This window comes from Rhipicephalus sanguineus, unplaced genomic scaffold (assembly GCF_013339695.2).
Source record: "Rhipicephalus sanguineus isolate Rsan-2018 unplaced genomic scaffold, BIME_Rsan_1.4 Seq320, whole genome shotgun sequence".
In the NCBI taxonomy this organism is placed as follows: Eukaryota; Metazoa; Arthropoda; class Arachnida; order Ixodida; family Ixodidae; genus Rhipicephalus; species Rhipicephalus sanguineus.
Window position 1 is genome coordinate 165,939 of NW_023615010.1, and position 27,287 is coordinate 193,225.

The following is a 27,287-nucleotide window of genomic DNA, read 5'->3' on the forward strand; positions in this document are numbered from 1 at the left end:
TCACCCTACAGTCCAAGATAATGGTGCGGAATTTTTTAAAGCATTGGGGTTTAGGGACATTGAAGGCAAAATAGACTTTAAGCGAGTAGAAATAACCAGGAGGAGGCTAACCGATTGGTGGCTACAATCAAGGCGCGAGTGAAATGTAATCCTTCAATACATAGTGATAGTACTTAACTTTATGGCTAGATGGCGTGAGCCGCCGCCCGATCTAAAGGGCACAGCCGTATACAGTGCAGACCACTTATAACGTAACCGCATATAGTGCAGGACCGGTTATAATGCGGTCTTTTTCGACTCCCGTTTACCTCCCATAGAACCGCATGTATACGCATACCGCTTATTGTGCAGTCCCCCAAGATGAAATACCGTTTATAATGCGGTTGCGGGAAAATATTTCCGACAAACGCGGTAGCGAGTGCGGTTCTCAAAGGAGGTACGCCGCTGGGGAGGGAGCGACGAGGTCGTTACAAAGGGCGAGGGCACGCACAGTGAACGAACGAGGGGCGGAGGGACGAAAAAGACCGCGGCAGCGCTGTGCGGGCTCGCCGAGTGGGGAAGGATGGTGGTTGCCTAGGCGACGGAGTAGCCTTTGCACCGGCGGCGGCAAGGCTCCGCGGGCCGCTTGCCGGCAGTGCGTTCCGCGTGCAACGTACGATCGCGTCCTCATCAAGCGCGCTTTAAAGCAAGTTTCCTGTCGGGAAAAGCGTCGTCGTTATCACACTTGCTACAGATATCGCGTTTGCTACCTCGTCCGCAAATTGAAAAGTTTTGCGGCTTCATGACGCGGGCTTTCGCCTTTTCTGCCAGTGCGCGGACTTAAACCTTGGCGGGCTTTTGTCGCCGTTGATCTCCCCGGCCGCGAACACAAACTTCGTATCACGCGCGCTGTTTTTGGGTTAGTGCTTGAGTGCGATCTTTTCGACCTCCGATCTTCTTGTCTTGGACAAACTTCCCGCGACTACATGCTGAACCGCAGGCTAGGCCTAATCAGCGTTGGTTGCTTTTCGGTAGCGGTCGCGGGCGATAAAGTTGCGGTTTGGTGCGGAATCAACGAAACTTTTTGCGATGGCTGCACTTGAAGGGAAGGGAATCATATCGTTAATGAAAGCGAGGGCATGGTTGGCACATGCAGCTCTCGAATGGTGGTTACGGATTCGATTGCAATGTCTTGGACATCGCGTGCGCGCCCGTGAAATCGAACGATCGGTACCGCTCAGCACGTGAAATTTCGGTCGCGATTCGACATGGTTTCGGTGTAATGCGCATATTTCGAGGTAGTCGGCGAATTTCCGCGATGGCACTTTGTTTTGTTTGCTTTTTTCCCCGTGTTCATTTCGTTGGCAATGCGGGTCTTTGGGCGCTTAATTTTTGAACATTCGGAGATTATAAGTGGTTGTAAGCGCCCCAAATCGCATATGTCGAATGTCGGACACGCGAGGCTACATGCTCAACACGTTTTGCGCAAGTACATGACTTTGAAAAAGGTTGTTTTGGTTATAGGCGGTACCGCTTATAGTGCGGATATTCGCGACTCCGGCGACTTACGTTATAAGCGGTCTATACTGTACATCCATCCATCCATCCATCCTGAACTTCCGGCGGGTTGCAGGGCGCGGCTAGCGCGCATTGCTGTTTTGCACGCAAGATAAGTCAAAGTTACGGTGCGCAACTCACGGAAGTTCTTTTGATGCAACTTTTCTCTGTGTTGTGAAATAAATTACTGTAGATGTGACTGATTTACGGAGGGTGGGCGATGTTTTAAGCGGCTATTGCATAGATGAATGCTCCTCCACGCCACCCGCTGCAGTAACAGGGTGCGTAGTTGGGGGCGTTGAAGTTTTTTCTTTCCTTTTTTTTCTTTTCTTTTTTTTTTTCCTGCTGATCGATACGATTTTTCAATGCCCTTTCACCACTGTAGCGATCATAGCAACTGCACTCCCGCCTTTCGAGCCCCACTAAGCCGAGTATAAGAACGCCTCATTTTTAAGTTATTTTTCCCCCATATATATATGAGCTGGTCTGTGTACTAACCCACCTAATGTTCTTTTTTCTTTTTTCGCGAATCAATAATGGGCTGAATCACTCGGCTTCGTACTAAATGTATCTGCACCATAATCTTAACAAATTTTTTTATTTGCAGACGTAGATCACACAAGGTTACCATAGCTGCAGTTGGACTCTTATGCCCAATGAAGAAAAATATTATACAGTTAAACCTAGATGTAACGAACCTGCATGTAATGAATTCCTGGATTTAATGAATTTTTTTCAATCCCCAATACCATCCCCATAGAGGCCATGTATTTGTGACCTCCATGTAACGAAGGTGTTGCGGTAATTGACCTGAATGTAACGAATTTGCGGCACTGATCATTTATTATTTTTGAGTCGTAACATTACTAATATCTTGTATGTACAACACGTAAGTTTTATGATACGAAAATAAATAATACACGGGTGCGGCTGCGGGTAGAACGCATACCATTGCAGGAGGGGCTATTTTGTACGCGTTCTGTCACAGAACGGAGGCGGGATCGAACGGAAGAACGAGAGGGAGCAAGCAGCCAATAGCAAGCTGAGGAATTTGGGAATATTTTTAGAGCACGAAAAAATATGAAATTATTATAGCTGAAGATTAATATCGTCTGACATTCTTTTTCAAAGCTTTAAACTGAAGAACGCGATTACTTTAACAATTTATTTGTGTTAGCATCTTTAGGTGTCACAGTTTCGACAGACGGTCAATAGTGGCGCTGGCTACCAGGCTGTTCCAGCCAATGCTTCTAGTATTGTTCCTTAATAGAACTTTTTGTTGGGCTAGTTGGTACATGCTTACTGAAAAACCAAAAAGACGCGTACCATCAAGGAAAAAGGTAAGGACAGGACAGAAAGGGCGCCACTCGCAACTAACTTTATTCCCAGAACATCAGCGACATATATAACCACAGCGACCACTGCGTGAAATTATGGAAGCATACTATATAGAAGGAAGAAAGAATGCTGTGTTTAGTGACACATCTGTTGCTCTGCGTGGGGAGTGAATTTAGTTTCATCGATTCATTTTTCGAATTAGTTGATCATGTTATCGCGTGTTTTCTGACGAGCTTGTGAGGCGATGAGCGCGCGCAGGGTCGCTGTGGTTATATATGTTGCTGATGTTCTGGGAATAAAGTTAGTTGCGAGTGACGCCCTTTCTGTCCTGTCCTTACCTTTTTCCTTGATGGTACGCGTCTTTTGGTTTTTCAGTAGTATTGTTCACTTGTAGTAATATTTGAACAGAGCGAGCATTCGAACCGTTATTCGACGAAGTGCCGCCGGAACTCCTCTTGAGTCATCACGTCAAACGCATCTTCTACCTTGGGGGCTTCGTTTTCTGCGTGACTACAGCAGCCACGCAGGCGACACAAAATGGCATGAACGAGAAGAGATGCCATTTTCGCAAAGGGAGATGGCTGAATACCAGTCAGCACGTGAAGCTGCTCCTCCTCTCCCCAGCCCACGCGCATTACGTTTCAATCCAATCCAAGTCGCCCGGAGACCGTTTTGTATCAATTTTTGTCGATAGAACGGGGAGAGGAGGTCGACGAAATGAGGTCTCCGGCCGTTCTGTGGCTGTCACGTGACTGTTCTATGGCTTTTCCAGGCTATTTTCACGTCTTGGACCGTTAAACAATGCATATTGAATTTGAATTTGAAATGAGCCTCGACCAATCTCATGCAGCTCATAGAACGCGCCACCTCCGTTCTGTGACAGAACCGCGTACAAAATAGCCCCCCAGCAGGCAAGTGCATGCCGCGATGATGATACAAGCAGCGTCGCTAGAATAGCTTGCGCCTCTGAGCGGCAAACGGAGTTTCCTCGTTGCAAAGCCTTCGAGATGGTAATGCGGCGCGCCATCCGAAGGCCACCACTATGCAGCTTTTGCTTGCGAGTTGCGACGTCTGGTGGCGCTACTGATGCCCAAACGGGTGAACGAAGCGGTGAGGCGGGTCATTGGTCAAGCATTCTCAGGTCGTGTCTTGGGTCAAGCTGGTTACTGCCTCTCTTGTTAGGCCCTCAGCTGCTCTCGCTGTGACAATGAGGCTCCGTGCCAAGAAAGTGCAAGGTTTTGTCTTTGGAAGAAAAGTTTGCAACTGTAAATGTGGTTTCCGCGGGTGAGAAAAAAAAAAGGACGTTGCTGCGCGATTTAATATCCCAGCCAGCTCCCTGCGACGATATTGAGTGCGAAGGACGGCATCCGCGAGGCAGTGGAGTCGGGCACGGCCTCAAAGAAGAAAAGATTGAAGAAGTCAACGTACGCTGATGTGGACAAGGCCATCTCACCTGGTTTCTGACACACGGGCATGCAACGTTCCCGTAAGTGGCGCCATTCCGCAGCAGAATAAGCGAAGGATTTTGCGTCTATTCTTGGCCATGACGATTTCAGGCAAGTAACGGGCTGGCTCGCTGAGGATTCAAGAGCCGGCACAGTGTCGCGGTAGAGTGATTAGCGGCGAGTCCGCATCTGCTGACAGCGATGCCTCTGCCTCGTGGGTGGCCGAAGAAGCTGCCTGGCATCTTGGACCGCTATGAGGCGGCGGACTTGTACAACGCCAGTCAAACGGCTGTTGTTTCTACCAGATGTTGCCGAGTCGCACGCTGGAGCTTAAAGGGTACTGACACCTTTTTCGAAGGCGAGTTCACTCTGTGCATACCACCTCCTGCATGCAGAGACGGCTCTGAGCAAGTGTGAAGCTCAAGCAAATGCTGATAAGATATTTTAATTTGATAATACGTAAATTATTTCCATGGCGCACCTACTGACATCGACACTAGCTTGACGTCAAGCTACAGTACTAATTCCGGTGACTTCATGCAGCAGTCTGTCTAGTTGTGATGACGTTAGGTACCAAACTTCCAAAATGGCCGCTTGTACGTCACCAACGGAGGCGCGGAGCGGCCGTGGAAACGTCACTATATATATGTGCGACCACGTGACAAGAAGCTCACATCGTGTTGTCCCGTCAGGGTTACAGTAGGAACCGAAACTAGCTTTTCAAAACATACTGTAATTACTTTTCAGGGCGCAGTCACGCCTAGCACTACCTTTTCTAGGCTCTTGGGCGCTTGACCTTTCATTTGATGCAAAAAAACGACAACTGAAAAAATTCGTGTCAGTACCCTTTAAAGGGCACGATTGTCGAGGCGGAAAGCAGAGCCAACTACGCGTCACGGTCTTGCTTTGTGCAAACAGTGACGGCAGCGATCAAAAGAATCCATTAGTTATAGGAAAAAAATGCCCGGCCAAGGAGCACTGACACAAAATTTTGCACCTTGTTTTTTTTTTTATTGCGATAGATAGCTTATGATCCACTTATCACGGCTGCAAACCTCCGTTTGCGCGAGTGCAGCAGACGGTATTTATTAGAGACGTTTTTAGAGCGCCCAGTCGCAGTTTCGGTTTTAAAGAGCACCGAGCTAGGCAGCACTACTTACCGGAGGACGGGTAAAACACAGCTGGCCATTGTGACCACGCAAAATTGTGACGTAGGCGACGCGCGAGAGCGGGTGCGACGGGCGCCGCACTTACGGTTCGTCTGCTTACGCCCAGTTCGTCTGACGCGGGACGCTTCGAGCTGCTTGCTTTTTGATCCGCGTTTTTCACGCTAGAAGGTGCGGACGTTGTCCGTGTCGTTGCCAGGCATGGTTCGAGCAGTCAATAGCGCATTTTAGTCTGTCCGGCATTAAGAAAGGCGTCGCGTAAAACAAAATAAAGTGTCCCCAAGGTGGCACTAGGTCAAGTGGCGCCACCTATGGAGGATTAGAAACAACTAACAAACGCGTAATCTATGTCCTCCGAGCATTCGGAAGCGCCCATTTCGACTCGTTAACCCTACTGCATCGATTATTTGACTATGGGCTCTCAAAAACAGCGCCGAATCGGGACAATACATTGCTGTCGAAGCTTAACAGAAGAGCAAAAGTGCCTTAGAGCAAAAGTGTCTTAGCAAAAGTGCCCCCCTAGGGCCGCTTGACTAGGTATTTTTAAAGGCAATAATCTTTGCCTTCTACAGGCTGACAAAGGAGGGCAATTTGTTGTAATGCCTAAGGAATTTGTTTACTGAAAAAGCATCACAGGCTGTTCACAAGAATTTCGCGCCGGTTAAGTTACCTTGTCAAGAGCGAAGAAGAACATGTTCAATCTTTGGTGATAAGAATAATTTGCAGCAACTCGCGAGAAACATAGATAAGAGTGCTTGTGGGGCTTTGTCAATTTTTTTCAATGCTAAGACGCACAAACCTAGTGTTCCTTTGAGAGCTATTGTGAGTGAACGCGGTACTTGGCAATTGCATGTTAGTAGATTCCTCTTGAAGTGCTTGAAACAGCTGAAACTTCGTGATCTTTTCGTGTTGGTAACTCCGATGAAATATGTCGGGTTCCTTTCAGGATAATCAGAGAATTGGCTACGCTTTTTCTGTAGATATTGAAGAAACTGTTTTACTCTGTGCCACATGATGCTCTCTTCTCTACGGTTAAGAAATGTGTGAATATAATGGGGAAGTTCAGTTTCAAAATTCTGTGGGTATAAGTGTAGATTGCTTTTTAGTTTTACTTGATGCTTACCTTAAGAATACCTTTATCACTTTTGACGACCGTTTGTATCTTCAAAAGAAGGGCATTTGTATTGGTTCGTGCGTAGCACCTTTACTTTGTGACATTTTCCTATCGGAAGTAGATCTGAACATTGACAAACTGCCTCATGGGCACGCCTGTTTTAAAGGTTTTTAGATATGTCGACGACTTTTTAATTGTGATGAACCACGCGTGTTTCTAAATGTTTTTAAAGCTAATGGTAAAGGCCTCCTTTACCCATGAGAACCCCATTGGAATAGCATACAGTTTTTAGATTTGAGACTAACTTTTTCAGAGGATCACGTTTGCTGGTGCTATTTACCGAGAGCAAAAAAAGATCTGTGCCGTACGAGGTCTGCCCACTCCAAGCTGGTGAAGAGGGCCATTGCCACACTGTGTCTGCGATCCTCGCTCAAAAAGTCTTGTGAGCACAAGATGCGGGACAGCTTTCTTCCCAATTGGATCGGCTATCAAAAGCCGGCTTCCCTCATTCGGTCATTGCATCTGTGGCAGGATCTCTGCACCGCAAGCTAAAAGCAGGGGCGCGGGAAAACGCGGCTACAGCTGGTGAGCGGAGCGGCCAACGGCCGGTTGTTGTGCCTTACTTGCATAAGGTGAGCCACAATTTGAAAAAGGTGGCTCACAGGTACGATGTACCTGTGGTTTTTTCCGCACCCAACTAGCTGGCCCAACTGTGCCCCCGCATCATGGGCACCTCAAAGAGGGGCTGCCAAGTCAAGCATGCCACCCCATACACTCGTGTGCGACGGGGGTGGTATATGAAATACCACTGACTTGTGGGAAGTCCTATGTGGGACAAACGGGCAGATGTGTTAATGACCGCATGAGGGAACACGCAAACAGTCTAAAGAAGGATTTCACTGCGCACCTTTCGGCGCATTGTAAGACCTGCTCTTGTGTGCCGGGATTTAATGATGTGAGGATTCTGGGCAGAAGCCATGATAAAACGGCGCGTGAACTTCTCGAGGCTTTCTACATCAAAAGAGAATGATGATTGCGTCAGTCAGACGTCAGTCTTCCTGTACAATGCGGAACCAATTTTTTCAAATCATTGATATGATACGCCCCTAAGGTTTGTGACGTTGCGTTTGCGCATTGGGATGTTATATATACCACAATCTTGCAGTCTTCATTAAAGTTGTGAGTAGCGCCTGTCCCGTCGGTTTGTGTTCCTTACTTTGTGGTGTGTGTGGTTTTTAGCGCTGCATTATGTCATTTAACAGAAGAGTACAGTTTGGCGGTTCGTCTTAAGCGAATTTTTTTGCATTGAGTCTATGGGAACCAAACAAACGTGTGATAAGAGTTAGTTTGCCGTTCCGGCACCCGGGGGCGTCGATGTTGCAATGAAATAAATACGGCACACATGACCAGCCAGTCATGTGTGGAACCCGCCAACGTACATGTGTGTGATTCGGTCCGGTGACCGGCATGGCCCAGGACTACCCGGTTATCACAAGTGGCGACAAGGTCGACTGACGAACCGGACGGGCACAGCACAATCACATGTCGTCAAGCCTGTCGTCGGGAAGCTGGATTCGTTCAACCCGAGTACATCGGAGTGGGCGGAATACCGTGAGCGGACCGAGCTGTACTTCATCGCGAACGACATCCCGAGAGACAAGCAGACAGCTGTATTTTTGACGTGCTGCGGTCCAGAGACTTATTCTCTGCTACGAGGCCTCCTAGCACCAAGCAGGCCCCAGTCACCAAGCAGGACTGTCCAAAATGAAGGCAGTTGGCGCGTAGCCATGTGTGGTGGCCTAGCTTGGATAACGATATAGCGATGACCATTCAAAGGTGCCGTATTTGCCAGGAGCATCAAAGAGTGTCACGACCAGTGCCGGTCATGCCCTGGCCGTTCCCGGAGAAACCGTGGTCACGGCTGCATGTGGACTATGCCAGTCCTTACAGGAACACCTATTTTTTTATCGCTGTCGATGCATTCTCAAAGTGGATTGAAGTGTTCCCGGTCTCCACACCCTCGGCTGAAGCAACTATTTCCTGCATGCGAATTATGTTCGCAAACCAAGGCCTTCCAGATGTGGTCGTGTCGAATAATGGGCCAGCATTTACCAGTGAGCTCTACTCCACATTCCTCAAGAAAAACGGGGTGAGGCGAATGCTGGTGCCGCCGTATGATCCAGCGTCAAACGGTTCTGCAGAGCGGGCAGTGCAGACTTTCAAAAACAAGTTGCGGAAGGCTGGCCCTGGAGATATTCGCACTCAAATTGCCCGCATGCTCCTGACTTACAGGTCAACGCCTCACGAGGTCACGGGTTACTGTCCGTCGGAGCTGTTTTGGGGCGGAAGCTGAGGACTGCGTTGGACCTGCTACACCCAGACCTCAGGACTAAGGTGCTACAGAAGCAACTTAAGCAGAAAATCAGATGCGACCAAGAAACAAGACCCAGGGTTTTGGGTCACCCTGGTGACCAGTGTTCGCAAGGAACTTTCGTCCAGGTCCTGCGTGGCTCCCTGCAGTCGTAACCGAACAACACACTTCGTCCATGGATGTTCTACTGGAGGATGGACGGCGTTTAACTCGACATCTGGATCACATCCGCCAGCCCCCTTAGAAACTTAGTGCAGACAACCAAGAGTCAGGCAGCCCAGTAGCTACAGGTCTTGCTCCAAGCTTGGATGTGGGTCAGAGGCAGCTAACTCCGGATCGCCTTCATGACACCGAGTCTAGGCAAGATCCCAGGGAAGACGTGGCAAGGGAAACGGAACTTGCTGTCACAGCACCCAGTACTCCTGTCCTGCGTCGAAGTACCAGAATTCGACGACCAGTATCGCGCTACTCATCTTAAACAAATCGTTTGTATCCATAAATAAAGGGGGGAGGGATGTGATAAGATTAGTTTGCCGTTCCGGCACCCGGGGGCGTCGATGTTGCAATGAAATAACTACGGCGCACATGACCAGCCATTCATGTGTGGAACCCGCCAACGTACGTGTGTGTGATTTGGTCTGGGACCGGCATGGCCCAGGACTACCCGGTTATCACAAAACGGTTCTCTGTTGTTCGGCATAAGCGAGAATTCGTCTTAACCGAGTTCGTCTTAATGGGAGTTCACTGTATAGTAAAAAATGGCGGCAAGTTGTCTCGAATAACGCGAGCACCAGCGTTATTGCTTGTGCTCGTGTTAGCTCTAGAATAAACTTGGTTACTGATGTATAATAAGAAGTTGGGCGAGTTGGTTTTTCATAATGTAGAGAAATAATGATGTTCTGCGTTGTCCTGTGTCTTTTATAAGATCCTGTGTGCCGTGTTAGTCACACCTCCCTACATCTTAGCTACTCATGTCCTGCGCGTAATCTTAACAGAACAGTCTGAAACAATCATGATCGTGAAGTTTTTAAGCACTGCAGCGCAGCCTGCACCGAGAGATGGTAACAGGTGTTTGTGGGTGAATTAATGTAAAAGAAATGAGTGCGCTCTAGCAGTGTTAGGTATTCAAGTTTTCTATGATCTAGCGTGGTTTGAAACACAATATAAACATTACTGATTTTGCCACTCGAGTCCTGGGTTATCTTCATCACAACCTAGCCTTGGCACATGCCTCTACTAAACTAATAGCTTATAAAATGCTTGTAAGGCCTGCACTTGAATATACTAATGCCTTTTTTGATCCTTATGAGGCTAAGCTTATTAATATGCTTCGATCCATTCTGAACCGTGCCTCGAGATTCATTATCTCGAAATACTCTACTAACATAAGTATGACCAGGGTAAAAGCTTGACCTTCCTCCTCTTGCCGTACAATATCATGTCTGTGTGTTTATTATTAAATTATCGAGTCCTTGCCACCAGACAATGCACCCATCAGAGACCAGCCCATCGGACATTGCACCATTGTCATCCCAAAGCTATACAGGGTTTGTCCAAAAAGTAATGTCAGTGATTATATTGTAAAGCGTCTATACCTCACAGCACGCTTGGACCGGTTGATATTGGTGGAGGGAGAAGTTAGCTTACGCACGCGCAGTTGCACTGGAGAGACTTGTCCGTGAAACTCGTTTTCATTTCCCGTGCAAGCCACAATTCAGCGCTCGTTGAATCAAAGGATTGCCATCCAGATTTGTATGAACCTGGGCGAGTCCGGAGTGGAAACTTTTCCTAAGATAAAGACCTTTGGTGAGAATTGGCAGTCATAACATCAAGTGTACCAGTGGCATAAGGCCTCTTTAGAAGGTCGTAAAGAGCTTGAAAAGCGCTTGTCCTGTGTGTTTAAGTCCTTGTCTACGTTATGCGCTCGTATTTCAAGCAAGCAGAATGAATCACCAACTAGCCCAATCAGCCATTTTGACAAGTCATAAAGACGTCAGCGATGAAGCCCGCCGTGGAAGGCCTTCAATGATCATCACCGATGACAACGTGCCAATCCACACCGTCTTTGTCGTGACCCGCTTCCTTGTCGATTAAAAGGTGCCAAGAGTTCTCCAGCTGCCCTACAGTCCGACATGACTCCTCCCGACTTTCTTTTGTTTCTGCAATGGAAAACTCCTATGCAAGGACATCATTTCGGGACAGTTGACGGAAGTCAAGGAGGCTTACACCAAGGCTTTAAAGCACATTCCAAAGGAGGCCTACTATGACGTCTTTGATGTCTGGAAATCTCACTGGAAGCAATGTATCATTGCAGGAGAAGCCTATTTTAAAATCTTTGTGTTGTACTGATATGATCAATACATCTTTTTTAATCAACTCATTGGCATTACTTTTCGGACAGACCCCGTATATCTGATGCGCACCCTACCAAAAGTTTTTTTTTCTACAAACGGCACAAGATTAGAATGACCTTCCTGCCCACATCACCATGTTAACAAATTTCACTCAACTTAAAATGGCCACAAAGGGCCATTACTTCTAATTAACTGATGCTTTTAATTGTTCTCTTGCCCGCCTTTCATCCCTCTGGGAAGATATGAATCTTGGGCCAGAAGCTGGGCGGCAGTGGAAGTTCCACAGCAGTCACGGGAGAGGAGACATTGGTGTGGCATCATTCCTCTTGGCACGAGTAGTCAGCATCGGGTGTTCTTAGTGTTTGATAAAGTGTCAACGTCCTGGGTTTAGCAGAGGCCGAAAATATGTGTGCTGTCAGGAGAGTCACTTATTTGCATGTAGTTACACTGCATGTGCGTAAGGGGCATCTCTGTGTTGGGGTGACACGACGCCATGTACAGTCGGGTACAACAGCAGGAGGTCTTCCAAGAAGCGTGAGAAATTTCCTTGTAAATTGCCAAAGGAATGCACATCAGCCATCGGGTTGGCTTGGTGCTTAGAGGAGTGACAGATGGTTCTTTCGCAAAGGTTAGTACATCAAGGGGAGCAGAGTTTCTATTAGGGCTTGTTGGCACCTGTGTTGTGTGTTCTCTTCTCGTGTCCCTGTTCTTCCTGCGCTTTTGAGGGGACGTCATTGTACGACCATCCATTGGCCTTTCTCCTCGACAGATTGGGGCTGTGAGTGCTTTTGCACAAACCCTGCGCCGATACACCTCGCTCAACCACCTGGCGCAGGCAGCACGGGCTGTACTCCAGAACTCATCCCAGATCAACCAGATGCTCTCTGACCTCAACCGGGTGGACTTCCACAACGTCCAGGTACAACACCCATCCAGTTGCGCTTACCGTGTTTACCCTTGATGCGTTTTGTTTATTTATTGAGGTTGTTTACCGTAACATTCCTAGCGAGCGCCCCCTTTACAGTGAAAGATAATCCGACCAGATTTGAAGGGGGCGCTTGCTCGGTGCCGGACCAAAATTCAAGGTGGCGGCGGGAGAGCCGCTAAAAATAAAAAAATTGCCCATCCATGTTTCTAATGAACTGCTTTACTTATTTTCTGTTTTTATTCCCCCGACACTGTCCAACCATTGAAGAAGCAACATGTTCGACCAATATACGACCGGCCACATGACAACGAAATTTCATAAACAACATTAGGTACGCATTCAGTGTACTCATTCTTGTGGTTCTTTTTATACAAGCGATGCTTGTCTTGAAAAAAAAGTGGCCGCAGAGCAGGAGGGGGAGGGGGGGCACTTGCTCGGTCATTGGCGCTTATTTCAGATCTCCCGATAAAGGGAGGGGGCGCTTGCTCAACATTTTACGGTATTTATTTGACATTGTTTTCCTGACTTGAATGTTATGTCGTCTCCTGTCTGCTTTTGTGTTTGTGTGTCCTGCGCTACGAAATGTTTGTGGTGTACCACCACCAGGCCCAAATGGCCACCATCCTGACCGAGGACCTGTGACCTGTACACAGCTATACAGTTGGAATGTAGAGTACAAGGACATAGATGAAATTTTTATGAAACAATGACAAAGCATAAATTATAAGTACACATGAATGGAAAATGAATAGTGTTGCATATTTTCTGGGCAATAACATTCTGTGCATATAGCATAGAACCAGAACGATACGCACAACAAAATAAGCATACAGTATAATCTCGTTGCAACGGATCTGTTTACAACAGACATTCGGATATTACATACCAATTTGGGGCGTTATGCCGACCTCCGTACTTGTTCCATTGATTGAGCTTCATTTACAATGGATTCTGGTACAACGGACATTCAGATATAATTGACTAAAATGTCAGGCCAGCAAGGTGGTCAGGGCTCCTTTAGAGCGGACTTTTCTACCACGGTCATTAACTTCCGACTTCAAACATCGCTTAGCATACTTTCGGGACGGGAGCAGCGCGTACCGATTTAAGAACAAAGGCCGTCGATCTCCGGTCAGTCAATGATCAGCTATTCCTAGCTGTAACGACAAAAAATCGGCGCGCAGCGTGCTTGGTGTTGCGTTTTGGGATGCTGACACGAGGAATTGCGCGCCGCTGCCACCGCTTCTCCGAGCGGCTGCTGCGCGGCGAGCTTGGCTGGGGGGTCCGCTGCCGACGCGCAAAATGCCCATCCGCAGTTCTGAGGAGCCAGCGGGCGATGCGATTCGTTGCTTGCGACGAAGGACATTGCGGCTTCTTCGCTTTCGCATGTCCGCTAGTGCGATGTTCTTGCCCGCAAAGTTCGGATTTGTCTCGTACATCGGCACCGTGAACGGAGTTAGGCCTAGCCACGACATCGAGTAGAAAGCTCGCTTGCGATGTGCGTGGCCGCACTGTCCGATGTTTCAAAGTGCATCATGCTCCATTGCAAGTATAGAGAGTTGTCCCGCGGTGGTCTTCGTCATAAGCTCCGAAGTGCTGATAAAAGAACCTCGAACAGCGGGTCCAACGAGTCAGCGCTATTAGTCGCACATCTGCGATGTTCGCGACGTGTGCGGCGTGCTATTGTAATCTGATGATTGAGCTTCCGCTTGCAGCTGCCCAACTAAAGCGTTCTAAATTATCGTCGACCCGTGAACACAGAACGAGTGTGAACGCGTCACTAAGTAGCTCGATTTTCGACAGCCACGACCTCGCGACGCACAAGCAGCAGACGACGATCCCGAAGCGAGCATCACGGCAGAAGCAGCCAAAACATGAGCTTTTTGTACGCTTGTTACTGAATGGAGGAGCCAGCTGAAACGGAGAACTTGAACACGGAGAAATGCTCTTTACGACGAGCCCAAAATGGTGGCACCCGGTTGCGCCGTTGCCGAGCTATAATTTTGAAAAACGCTTTTCTTTTTTGTTATTTCTGCAATTTTCGCCAAATCGGCCGGCGCAAAAAAAAATTTATAGCACTTCTACGTAGTTTTCATTGAAGGTATTTCGGAATCAGATAGAAAATGAGCTGCAAAAACTGAAAATGCAATTTTCAAAAAATCACATTTTTTTTTGTCCCCCGTTAAAAATAAGACCATGTTTGTGACTAGTAATTCTCTCCGGTTATAACAGACCCATTCAGTGTTTACATGAAAGTCTGTTGTAACAGTACTTGGATTTTACATACTCCCTTTACAACAGACCAAAATCATCTTCACTATGAAGGTCTGTTGTAATGAGGTTATACTGTACTAAATAATTCTGTCACAAGGAGACTGTGTCACAAGGAGAGTATCACAAGTAAGTCTGTTTCCATAACATTTTCAAAGCAGCTCAAAGATCTGAAGTTTTTTGCAGTTCTAAATGTGTTAGGATATGTATTTAAAAGAGAGAACGGCAGCATGGGCTAGTTGGTGATTTGTAATAGACATATTTGCACAGCGCTACAAGAACGAGGACGTATGAAAGGACACAACACAGGCGCTGACTTCAACTGAATTTTATTAGCGAAAACGCTAGAAATATATACAGCTGATAACACCAACACATCAGCACAAACGCACAAACCTATTGCGTCAAAGCCAGATACGCGATTTCCTTTTTGGTTAGGGCAACTGATAGCATGCTTACACAGATGTCACCCAGCTGTTGGATTTGATTAGCTTCTATGATTTCGCATGTAAGGTGCTCGCGGTGTTTCGCGACAACAGCGCACTTTTCAAATTCTCGTTTACACCCACAATCTCTACAATGTATGCCGAGATGACCTTGAACAGCTGTGGTGACACAGCTCACGATGGGGCCGCTCAAGGGCAACTGTGCATCGCGCGAGACGGCAATCCAGTGCAACAGCGCTTCTTCTAGTTTGGGGTGCACTGCCGTTCTAAGTTTCTTTCTCTTGTCGCCAAACATGTCGCCGTCATACGCTTGCATAATCTGCTCTTCGTTCTTGACGTAACTGCTCAGTGTGCTTTTCTTGACGTTGAACTTCTCCATCACTTCTTTTCGAGATGCTCCCGCTTGCAATACCTTCAACATTTGCACCTTCGCAGCCAAATCCTCTGCTTCGTACTTCGCCCTCTTCGCTTCTGGGGCTGAGGCAAGAAACGCAGGAGAAGCCATCCCGGCGTCGTTGCGCGGTGGTGACGCGCACAAATAAACAAGGAACAAAATAAAAAAAAACACGGTGATAAAAACAAAATAGAAAAACTCGCAAAACTTTTCAAAACAAAGAGACAAACAATAAGGCTGCGGACGGCACTGACCACGCACCAAGATAAATAAAATTTAAAAGCAACAGCACGCTATAGGAGTACAATTAGACTCAACCGCAACGCAAATGTGTTGGACGCATAAGAAAAGAAAAGCCAAAATCCGTCGGTTGCCCGTTGCTGATGACAGTAGCGATGCACTGCCTTTCGTTTTGTGTGTGTGTGTGTGTTTTTTTGTGTGCCTCAGAGATATAAAGCTCATTCGTACCTCGTTTTAAACCTCGGAGGCCACAATTTGATCTCGAAGTTGTTCAGGTGTGCCGTTGATTTCGGCTGCGAATCCGCATTATATCCGAACCAGAAGCACACGTTGTTGGGCTAGTCGGTTCATGTTCTTTCAGAAGCCACGGATGTGGCTATTTCGCGCAAAGAAATCACAAGGGGAGGGTTAAGGGAAGCGCAAACTTTCGACTGTTTATTCCAAGTTCACTGCAGTAGTACAGTCGATCCCGGATATATCAAACTCGGATATATTAAAATATTGGCTATATCGAACAGTTGAGAAATCCCCTTGAATTTCCCATGCAAAAGTATAGGGCTGATGCACACGTATATCGAACTCCCACACAGCGAAACATCCGATATATCGAACGCTGCGCCGCGCCAAACTCCAGGGAGTGCATTTTTCCTAACAAATGTTGGTCATTTTCAGCCGCATTCTGTCACGTTCCGATCACTCTTCACACGGAGGTGACGAAAAGGCGGTGTCGTTGCATAAGGTTGATCTGGTTGGTTGCGCAGCCCTTGCGAGTGCACCGGCTTGTTCGATGCATGATATTTAGGTTGTAACGTGCGTGCATAATGTTTTTCAAAGGGGCCGATTGCCGAAGGCACCAAAATGAGATGAATGCGGAGATACTCGGCAGTCTCGTCGCAATGTTCGCATTCCCTTCGGTTTGTTCGCGCACGATGGCGTGCGGGCCCGAAAAGCATGACCTTCGAGATCCGCAACGTCGTGACATATTTTTGGCGTTTTCGGCTATAAAACGCACATCTCGGAGGCTACGCTTTTTCTTGCTTTTCGCGCCAAAGCTTGCTACAAAGCTACAAGTGCCATCGCCATCGCCAAGATGTCGACGGTGGCAACTTGTTGTTCCTTCGTTGTTTGGGGCTGCGTTGTCTCTTGCGGCTTGAGGACTCGTGTACTTCTCGCTTCGTTCCCGACACATCCTCATTCGGGAGTCGAACTAAACATTGACCCGCTCGTAGCGATAAAATGATGACTGCTGCTTGGAACGACGTCAAGCAAAGCACCGTCATGAACTGTTTCCTTGCGGGCTTTAGTGCCAGGTAACGACTTTGGGTGACAACGGCGTACTGTGACAACGGCCTACGGTGCCTCAGTGAATTTTGCGACTTAGCATTTCCGGGCGCGCTTTCGGATGGGAGTACAGCAAGAGACTTCATCGGTGCAGATGACGATGATGCAAGCTCTGGAGCGCGGTAAAAGAGGTCGTTTAGCGGCAGCGTTGACTTAGTGGCGGCGTTGACATTTTCATAACCGCACGGGTCCGCTTCCGCGGCACCGGCAACGTCAGCCTTGATCGCGGCATCGATGCAGTCAGAAACAGACTGCATGTCCGCCGCTAAGTCAAACAGACTGCCGCTAAGTCAACGCTGCCGCTAAAACGACCTCTTTTACCGCGCGCCAGAGCTTGCATCGGCGTTCAGCGTCAGTCACCGCTTGAGGTAAAACTGTAATGACGCAAAGAAGACGGGGACGAAGCGAAGACACGAACAGACAGACACGGGCGCCAACTTCCAACTGTTTATTATCAGAAACCGCGCCGATTATATACGCTGCCGAACAAGGTAATCCCATAACAGAAATTGAATCATCGCAGAACTAACAATTCATCATGTGCCATAAATACAGAGACAAGGCATGCGCCGGAACTGCACTAACGCGATCGAACTATGAAAACATGCCAGCACCTGTGAACACGTGCCAATCCTAGTGAGAGGTAAAAAGAATCGCACATTCTAAACTCTACATGTCTAAATGCTATCTTTCAAAAAGATAGCTTCTTTCTCGCTTAGATCGAGAGATGGGGCACTAACGCACTGGCTACCTGCCCTCTTTATTAGAAACGCTTCAATTGTCTCCCTTTCAGTGCGGCTGTTTGCTCTCCTAAGAAACGTGGTTTGGCTGAAGTGTGGCGCACAACCACAGCGCTTGCAGTGGTCTGCCAAGTGCCCGCCCATGTTGCTGCTAACCGCCAAGCGGTGCTCCCTTGCACGATCGTTGAAACACCGGCCTGTTTGGCCGATGTACACCCTACCGCAGCTTAGGGGGATATTATATACCACATTGCTGACACACTCGGTGTATCGCGTGGCGTGCTTCTTGGAGCAAGCAGCTGGCTGCTTATCCGCCATCAAAGGGCAAATCCTGGCCAGTTTGCATGGAGCGGAAAATACAATGCGCACACTATATCTGGCTGCGATCTTCTTATATTGTGCGAGAGCCGGTGAACGTAAGGAATTACGTGCGTACTCATTTTTTCTTTTGGCTCCTGCACTTTTCTTCCACGTTTCAACTTCTGCAAGAGGCTTTCGCACACACCCGTGATAACGGAGGGAGGAAATCGAGCGTCTTTCAGCCTGTTAATCTGATTACTAAATCCCGTAACAAGACGGTGCTCACATGACTTAATCAAAGCTGAATTGAGGCATGTCATAGCTATGCCTCTCTTGATTAGCTTAGAATGTGCGCTGTCATACGGCAAAAGGCTCTTCTTAGTCCTAGGGTTATACATCCAGCACAGGTGGTCCTTCGTGAAACTAAGTTTAACATCCAGAAATTGAATGGAATTGTCTTGAGGCAATTCCGAAGTGAATTCTAGTCCGCCAGATTCCTTTAAAAAGATGTTAGTTAATTCAGCAACAGCTACGTCAAGGCTAGTGTCGGGTAAACTTAAAAACACAAGATAGTCGTCAACATATCTGTAAATCTTAACAACACTGCTGTTGTCGGTTTTGGCATGAATGCGTTTGTCAATGGATGAAAGAAAGATGTCGCACAAAACCGGGGCCACAGATGAGCCGATGCAGATGCCGTTTTTTCTGAACATAATATGATCCGTTAAAACACACGATGGTGGAATGCAAATAAAATCGTAAAAACTCTAAAAATTGATCCGTACTCATCCCAGCATAGTTCTGGAAGTCTACTTCACCCGACGCCTCGATGGACTCTCGAACTGCATCAAACAGACCACTCTGCGGTACGGAATAAAATAGGTCCTGCACATCAAAAGAAAAAGCAGTCCTGGCGGTTGCCAACTTGCCTTGCGCTAGATCTTGTACTAGGTCTGTCGAACTGCGCACCAAGACGGGTCCTGTACGTCCAGCTTGCCGAGGCATCGTTGCAGATAGCTGCTGACCTCGTCTTGCCACGTACCCTTCTCGGAGACGATCACTCTGAGCGGACACTCAGTCTTGTGAGTCTTGCCGGTGAAAAAGACATCAAGGCTATCTTTTACGGACTTGCTTACTTCTTTTTGAAGGGTCTTCAAATTTCTTTCCTTTAGCAAGCGTAGAGCCAAAGATTTTTGCTTTTTAGGCAAGACGTTTGACGGTTTGAAATTCTTCTGAATCGCATCTTGTGCTTTCGCATCGAACAATCCCTTTGGCATCAGGACAACCCACCCTCCTTATCAGCTTCGACAACGGCAAGTCCTTCCTCTTTTAAACACTTCACAATTTTCTTAATCGGGGGTTTCTTCCCTGGCTTGTCACTCACCGTGCGTAGTAGGCAGTCGACTCCGTCAGCAATGGCCCGTTCCCGATCAGGCTCGGACGCGCGACTCGCAACATCCCGTACCATGGCCACAAGTTGCGACCGCGTCGCGGAAGGCTGGTAGCTGTATTTCGGTCCATTTTCCAACACATGTTGAACGCCGCGAGGAACTGAAGCACCTCCAAGTACGGTTACAGAAGACGCCTGCAACTGCCCGCTCTCGCCGTGGAAGTCCGAGTCGGGTTCGCTGCCAAAGGAATTCTGTGCTTTGCGCCGCCAACTTTTGGAAATCCGTGAGGCTTCCTCCGTTACCGTAGCGCTCAACAAGTATCTTCAGCCAGTCCTGGTATAAGCGAACTTGACGCCACAGTTCCGACTTGAGTACTTTGCAAGTTCTTCGGGTGTGTCCCCATGACGGTTCTAAAATTCCAAAGAGGAGCTGCACTTCCAACGGTACCACCCTCCGCTTGATGCAATACGAGAGTAGCCTTGACCGGCATAATGAAATAGCGATGAGGTTAACGCAGGAGTAAATCTGATGCTGCGCGGTTTGACGACACAAAAAGAGCTCACTGTAGAAAAATGTAGGTCAACAGGGCTTGTTGCTGAGCTAGTTGGTTCATAACTTGAGGTAAAACTGTAATGACGCAAAGAAGACGGGACGAAGCGAAGACACGAACAGACAGACACGGGCGCCAACTTCCAACTGTTTATTATCAGAAACCGCGCCGATTTATATACGCTGCCGAACAAGGTAATCCCATAACAGAAATTGAATCATCGCAGAACTAACAATTCATCATGTGCCATAAATACAGAGACAAGGCATGCGCCGGAACTGCACTAACGCGATCGAACTATGAAAACATGCCAGCACCTGTGAACACGTGCCAATCCTAGTGAGAGGTAAAAAGAATCGCACATTCTAAACTCTACATGTCTAAATGCTATCTTTCAAAAAGATAGCTTCTTTCTCGCTTAGATCGAGAGATGGGGCACTAACGCACTGGCTACCTGCCCTCTTTATTAGAAACGCTTCAATTGTCTCCCTTTCAGTGCGGCTGTTTGCTCTCCTAAGAAACGTGGTTTGGCTGAAGTGTGGCGCACAACCACAGCGCTTGCAGTGGTCTGCCAAGTGCCCGCCCATGTTGCTGCTAACCGCCAAGCGGTGCTGCCCTTGCACGATCGTTGAAACACCGGCCTGTTTGGCCGATGTACACCCTACCGCAGCTTAGGGGGATATTATATACCACATTGCTGACACACTCGGTGTATCGCGTGGCGTGCTTCTTGGAGCAAGCAGCTGGCTGCTTATCCGCCATCAAAGGGCAAATCCTGGCCAGTTTGCATGGAGCGGAAAATACAATGCGCACACTATATCTGGCTGCGATCTTCTTTATATTGTGCGAGAGCCGGTGAACGTAAGGAATTACGTGCGTACTCATTTTTTCTTTTGGCTCCTGCACTTTTCTTCCACGTTTCAACTTCTGCAAGAGGCTTTCGCACACACCCGTGATAACGGAGGGAGGAAATCGAGCGTCTTTCAGCCTGTTAATCTGATTACTAAATCCCGTAACAAGACGGTGCTCACATGACTTAATCAAAGCTGAATTGAGGCATGTCATAGCTATGCCTCTCTTGATTAGCTTAGAATGTGCGCTGTCATACGGCAAAAGGCTCTTCTTAGTCCTAGGGTTATACATCCAGCACAGGTGGTCCTTCGTGAAACTAAGTTTAACATCCAGAAATTGAATGGAATTGTCTTGAGGCAATTCCGAAGTGAATTCTAGTCCCCAGATTCCTTTAAAAAGATGTTAGTTAATTCAGCAACAGCTACGTCAAGGCTAGTGTCGGGTAAACTTAAAAACACAAGATAGTCGTCAACATATCTGTAAATCTTAACAACACTGCTGTTGTCGGTTTTGGCATGAATGCTTTGTCAATGGATGAAAGAAAGATGTCGCACAAAACCGGGGCCACAGATGAGCCGATGCAGATGCCGTTTTTCTGAACATAATATGATCCGTTAAAACACACGATGGTGGAATGCAAATAAAATCGTAAAAACTCTAAAATTGATCCGTACTCATCCCAGCATAGTTCTGGAAGTCTACTTCACCGACGACCTCGATGGACTCTCGAACTGCATCAAACAGACCACTGCGGTACGGAATAAAATAGGTCCTGCACATCAAAGAAAAAGCAGTCCTGGCGGTTGCCAACTTGCCTTGCGCTAGATCTTGTACTAGGTCTGTCGAACTGCGCACCAAGAACGGGTCCTGTACGTCCAGCTTGCCGAGGCATCGTTGCAGATAGCTGCTGACCTCGTCTTGCCACGTACCCTTCTCGGAGACGATCACTCTGAGCGGACACTCAGTCTTGTGAGTCTTGCCGGTGAAAAAGACATCAAGGCTATCTTTTACGGACTTGCTTACTTCTTTGAAGGGTCTTCAAATTTCTTTCCTTTTGCAAGCGTAGAGCCAAAGATTTTTGCTTTTTAGGCAAGACGTTTGACGGTTTGAAATTCTTCTGAATCGCATCTTGTGCATTGTATTTTCCGCTCCATGCAAACTGGCCAGGATTTGCCCTTTGATGGCGGATAAGCAGCCAGCTGCTTGCTCCAAGAAGCACGCCACGCGATACACCGAGTGTGTCAGCAATGTGGTATATAATATCCCCCTAAGCTGCGGTAGGGTGTACATCGGCCAAACAGGCCGGTGTTTCAACGATCGTGCAAGGGAGCACGCTGGCGGTTAGCAGGCAACATGTCGGGGCCATTGGCAGACCACTGCAACGCTGTGGTTGTGCGCCACACTTCAGCCAAACCACGTTTCTTAGGAGAGCAAACAGCCGCACTGAAAGGGAGACAATTGAAGCGTTTCTAATAAAGAGGGCAGGTAGCCAGTGCGTTAGTGCCCCATCTCTCGATCTAAGCGAGAAAGAAGCTATCTTTTTGAAAGATAGCATTTAGACATGTAGAGTTTAGAATGTGCGATTCTTTTTACCTCTCACTAGGATTGGCACGTGTTCACAGGTGCTGGCATGTTTTCATAGTTCGATCGCGTTAGTGCAGTTCCGGCGCATGCCTTGTCTGTATTTATGGCACATGATGAATTGTTAGTTCTGCGATGATTCAATTTCTGTTATGGGATTACCTTGTTCGGCAGCGTATATAAATCGGCGCGGTTTCTGATAAAAACAGTTGGAAGTTGGCGCCCGTGTCTGTCTGTTCGTGTCTTCGCTTCGTCCCCGTCTTCTTTGCGTCATTACAGTTTTACCTCAAGTTATGAACCAACTAGCTCAGCAACAAGCCCTGTTGACCTACATTTCTTCTACAGTGAGCTCTTTTTTGTGTCGTCAAACCGCGCAGCATCAGATTTACTCCTGCGTTAACCTCATCGCTATTTCATTATGCCGGTCAAGGCTACTCTCGTATTGCATCAAGCGGAGGGTGGTACCGTTGGAAGTGCAGCTCCTCTTTGGAATTTTAGAACCGTCATGGGGACACACCCGAAGAACTTGCAAAGTACTCAAGTCGGAACTGTGGCGTCAAGTTCGCTTATACCAGGACTGGCTGAAGATACTTGTTGAGCGCTACGGTAACGGAGGAAGCCTCACGGATTTCCAAAAGTTGGCGGCGCAAAGCACAGAATTCCTTTGGCAGCGAACCCGACTCGGACTTCCACGGCGAGAGCGGGCAGTTGCAGGCACGTCTTCTGTAACCGTACTTGGAGGTGCTTCAGTTCCTCGCGGCGTTCAACATGTGTTGGAAAATGGACCGAAATACAGCTACCAGCCTTCCGCGACGCGGTCGCAACTTGTGGCCATGGTACGGGATGTTGCGAGTCGCGCGTCCGAGCCTGATCGGGAACGGGCCATTGCTGACGGAGTCGACTGCCTACTACGCACGGTGAGTGACAAGCCAGGAAGAAACCCCCGATTAAGAAAATTGTGAAGTGTTTAAAAGGAGGACTTGCCGTTGTCGAAGCTGATAAGGAGGGTGGGTTTGTCCTGATGCCAAAGGGATTGTTCGATGCGAAAGCACAAGATGCGATTCAGAAGAATTTCAAACCGTCAAACGTCTTGCCTAAAAAGCAAAAATCTTTGGCTCTACGCTTGCTAAAGGAAAGAAATTTGAAGACCCTTCAAAAAGAAGTAAGCAAGTCCGTAAAAGATAGCCTTGATGTCTTTTTCACCGGCAAGACTCACAAGACTGAGTGTCCGCTCAGAGTGATCGTCTCCGAGAAGGGTACGTGGCAAGACGAGGTCAGCAGCTATCTGCAACGATGCCTCGGCAAGCTGGACGTACAGGACCCGTTCTTGGTGCGCAGTTCGACAGACCTAGTACAAGATCTAGCGCAAGGCAAGTTGGCAACCGCCAGGACTGCTTTTCTTTTGATGTGCAGGACTTTTTATTCCGTACCGCAGAGTGGTCTGTTTGATGCAGTTCGAGAGTCCATCGAGGCGTCGGGTGAAGTAGACTTCCAGAACTATGCTGGGATGAGTACGGATCAATTTTTAGAGTTTTTACGATTTTATTTGCATTCCACCATCGTGTGTTTTAACGGATCATATTATGTTCAGAAAAACGGCATCTGCATCGGCTCATCTGTGGCCCCGGTTTTGTGCGACATCTTTCTTTCATCCATTGACAAACGCATTCATGCCAAAACCGACAACAGCAGTGTTGTTAAGATTTACAGATATGTTGACGACTATCTTGTGTTTTTAAGTTTACCCGACACTAGCCTTGACGTAGCTGTTGCTGAATTAACTAACATTTTTAAAGGAATCTGGCGGACTAGAATTCACTTCGGAATTGCCTCAAGACAATTCCATTCAATTTCTGGATGTTAAACTTAGTTTCACGAAGGACCACCTGTGCTGGATGTATAACCCTAGGACTAAGAAGAGCCTTTTGCCGTATGACAGCGCACATTCTAAGCTAATCAAGAGAGGCATAGCTATGACATGCCTCAATTCAGCTTTGATTAAGTCATGTGAGCACCGTCTTGTTACGGGATTTAGTAATCAGATTAACAGGCTGAAAGACGCTCGATTTCCTCCCTCCGTTATCACGGGTGTGTGCGAAAGCCTCTTGCAGAAGTTGAAACGTGGAAGAAAAGTGCAGGAGCCAAAAGAAAAAATGAGTACGCACGTAATTCCTTACGTTCACCGGCTCTCGCACATATAAAGAAGATCGCAGCCAGATATAGTGTGCGCATTGTATTTTCCGCTCCATGCAAACTGGCCAGGATTTGCCCTTTGATGGCGGATAAGCAGCCAGCTGCTTGCTCCAAGAAGCACGCCACGCGATACACCGAGTGTGTCAGCAATGTGGTTATAATATCCCCTAAGCTGCGGTAGGGTGTACATCGGCCAAACAGGCCGGTGTTTCAACGATCGTGCAAGGGAGCACCGCTTGGCGGTTAGCAGCAACATGGGCGGGCACTTGGCAGACCACTGCAAGCGCTGTGGTTGTGCGCCACACTTCAGCCAAACCACGTTTCTTAGGAGAGCAAACAGCCGCACTGAAAGGGAGACAATTGAAGCGTTTCTAATAAAGAGGGCAGGTAGCCAGTGCGTTAGTGCCCCATCTCTCGATCTAAGCGAGAAAGAAGCTATCTTTTTGAAAGATAGCATTTAGACATGTAGAGTTTAGAATGTGCGATTTTTTACCTCTCACTAGGATTGGCACGTGTTCACAGGTGCTGGCATGTTTCATAGTTCGATCGCGTTAGTGCAGTTCCGGCGCATGCCTTGTCTCGTATTTATGGCACATGATGAATTGTTAGTTCTGCGATGATTCAATTTCTGTTATGGGATTACCTTGTTCGGCAGCGTATAAATCGGCGCGGTTTCTGATAATAAACAGTTGGAAGTTGGCGCCCGTGTCTGTCTGTTCGTGTCTTCGCTTCGTCCCCGTCTTCTTTGCGTCATTACAGTTTTACCTCAAGTTATGAACCAACTAGCTCAGCAACAAGCCCTGTTGTCAGTCACCGCTGTTGTGGCCGAAGGCACTGAATTTGCTTGTTTGGAAAGCTTCAATGAATATTTAGGATTACGATGAACTTGACGGCGCGCAAGAAGCAAGACAAGTTTACAGACTATTTTTGTGCGAAATAAAGTGCGGTAACTTGCAAAAGAAGAAGTTGCCACCTTGTTATTTAGCGTACTAGTTGTGAGCGAATCGTCGTGTTAGCGCTTGTTACGAATTCCGGAAACTGTTTCAAGACCTGCAATGCATTAATAAGCTTTAAATACGCATATTTATATTTCGAATTATCAATATATCGAACTATTTCGCGATCCCCTTCGAGTTCGATATATCCGGGATCGACTGTATATATATATATATATATATATATATATATATATATATATATATATATATATATATATATATATATGCAAACGCATGCGCAGAAAGCGAGGCAAACATCGAACAGATAACGTTTTGTGCAATGCAATACATAGGTATAGACATGCGCAAAAGGGCAGGCTCACAGCAATCGGATACCATCTTAATCACAACCTGCGACGCAAGAACGTGCTCTCTGCCTGCGAAAGGAACAATGAAGTGTCACTAATGCATAATAAACCTCGTGCTTTTATGTGAAAAGCTTCCAACAGTTCTCGGGCAGTGGTGTCCCTGCTTCTCCCAATAACCTGAATTTTATAATTTTCTGCAGATACGGCTCACACTTGTCGGAATTGCAGTGGGCCGTCAAATGTGCCCCATCTTTACCTTTTAGTGACAGCTGGTGTTCCCGCACATGCTCATTCACGCACCTTCCCGTCTGGTCGACATATGTCTTGCCGCAGGAGAGTGGAAATTCGTAAACAGCGCAGGCAGAGAGCATGTTCTTGCATCGCAGGTTGTGATTAAGATGGTATCCGATTGTTGTGAGCCTGCCCTTTTGCGCATGTCTATACCTATGTATTGCATCGCACAAAACGTTATCTGTTCGATGTTTGCCTCGCTTTCTGTGCATGCGTTTGCATATATATATATACTACTGCAGTAAATTTGGAATGAACAGTCGAAAGTTTGCTCTCCCCTTAACCCTCCCCTTGTGACTTCTTTGTGCGAAATAGCCACATCCGTGGCTTCTGAAAGTATATCCGAACCACAGTCGCGGTGGTATCTGCTGCTGCTTCCCCGTCGCGACCCGACCTCGGTCAGGAGTTCGAATTAACTGAAGTGCGGTCGAATCTGTCTGAATTAATGAGAGTTTTCAGTCATAGACCAATGCACATTTTGGACAAGACCAGACGCTGCGTCCGAATTAACCGAAATTTCGAATTAACGGGGGTCGAAATAACGCGATTTACTGCAAAAGAAAAAATTGTGGACCTAGAACACCCCATGAGAGTTACTTCTTTCATCTACGAACAAACCCCTTTATAACATGTGTATTGTAATCTATGGGTGAAGCAACATTGAATCATAATTAGACCAACCCCACTTATTCCATAGTACAACCTTTGTCCGTAAAGTGCCGAGACAGAGTCCACTAAAAAAAATGCGTTTAGCATTGAAATCATTGTGCAGCACCCCTTCGAAATAGTCTCCCTTGCAGTCTATACACAGCTCCCAACACTTATTGAGGCAGGGCTCCTTTGGCAGGGCTGTCGGCTCCTTTGTCGTGGCGTCTTGAATGGCCTCCACACTCCCGATCCAGCGACCCTTTAAGGCTCTCTTCACACAAGAAAACTGTATGCGAGTATGGCGGATGCAGAAGTATAGTAATGCTTAGAAGGATTGATTGTTGGGCGAGTTGGTAATTCATGATGAAAGCAAATAGCGCGAAAAAACGTAAGACTAGACGAAGAAGGCTACAGCACAAGCGCATACTAACAACTGAACTTTTATTAGAAAGACGAAAATATATAGGCAACCCAAACCACATGTTCACCAC

At 47.4% G+C, this 27,287-nt stretch overlaps 1 protein-coding gene across 1 annotated transcript in view; it reads left to right on the plus strand.

Annotated features, from left to right (window-relative positions):
* Positions 1-27,287, plus strand: part of LOC119377023 (transcription factor RFX3-like) — a 258,351-nt gene that overhangs the window by 155,307 nt on the left and 75,757 nt on the right. The window contains 1 exon segment of the mRNA XM_037646658.1: positions 12,094-12,243. Within this exon segment, the coding sequence (XP_037502586.1) occupies positions 12,094-12,243 (150 nt within the window).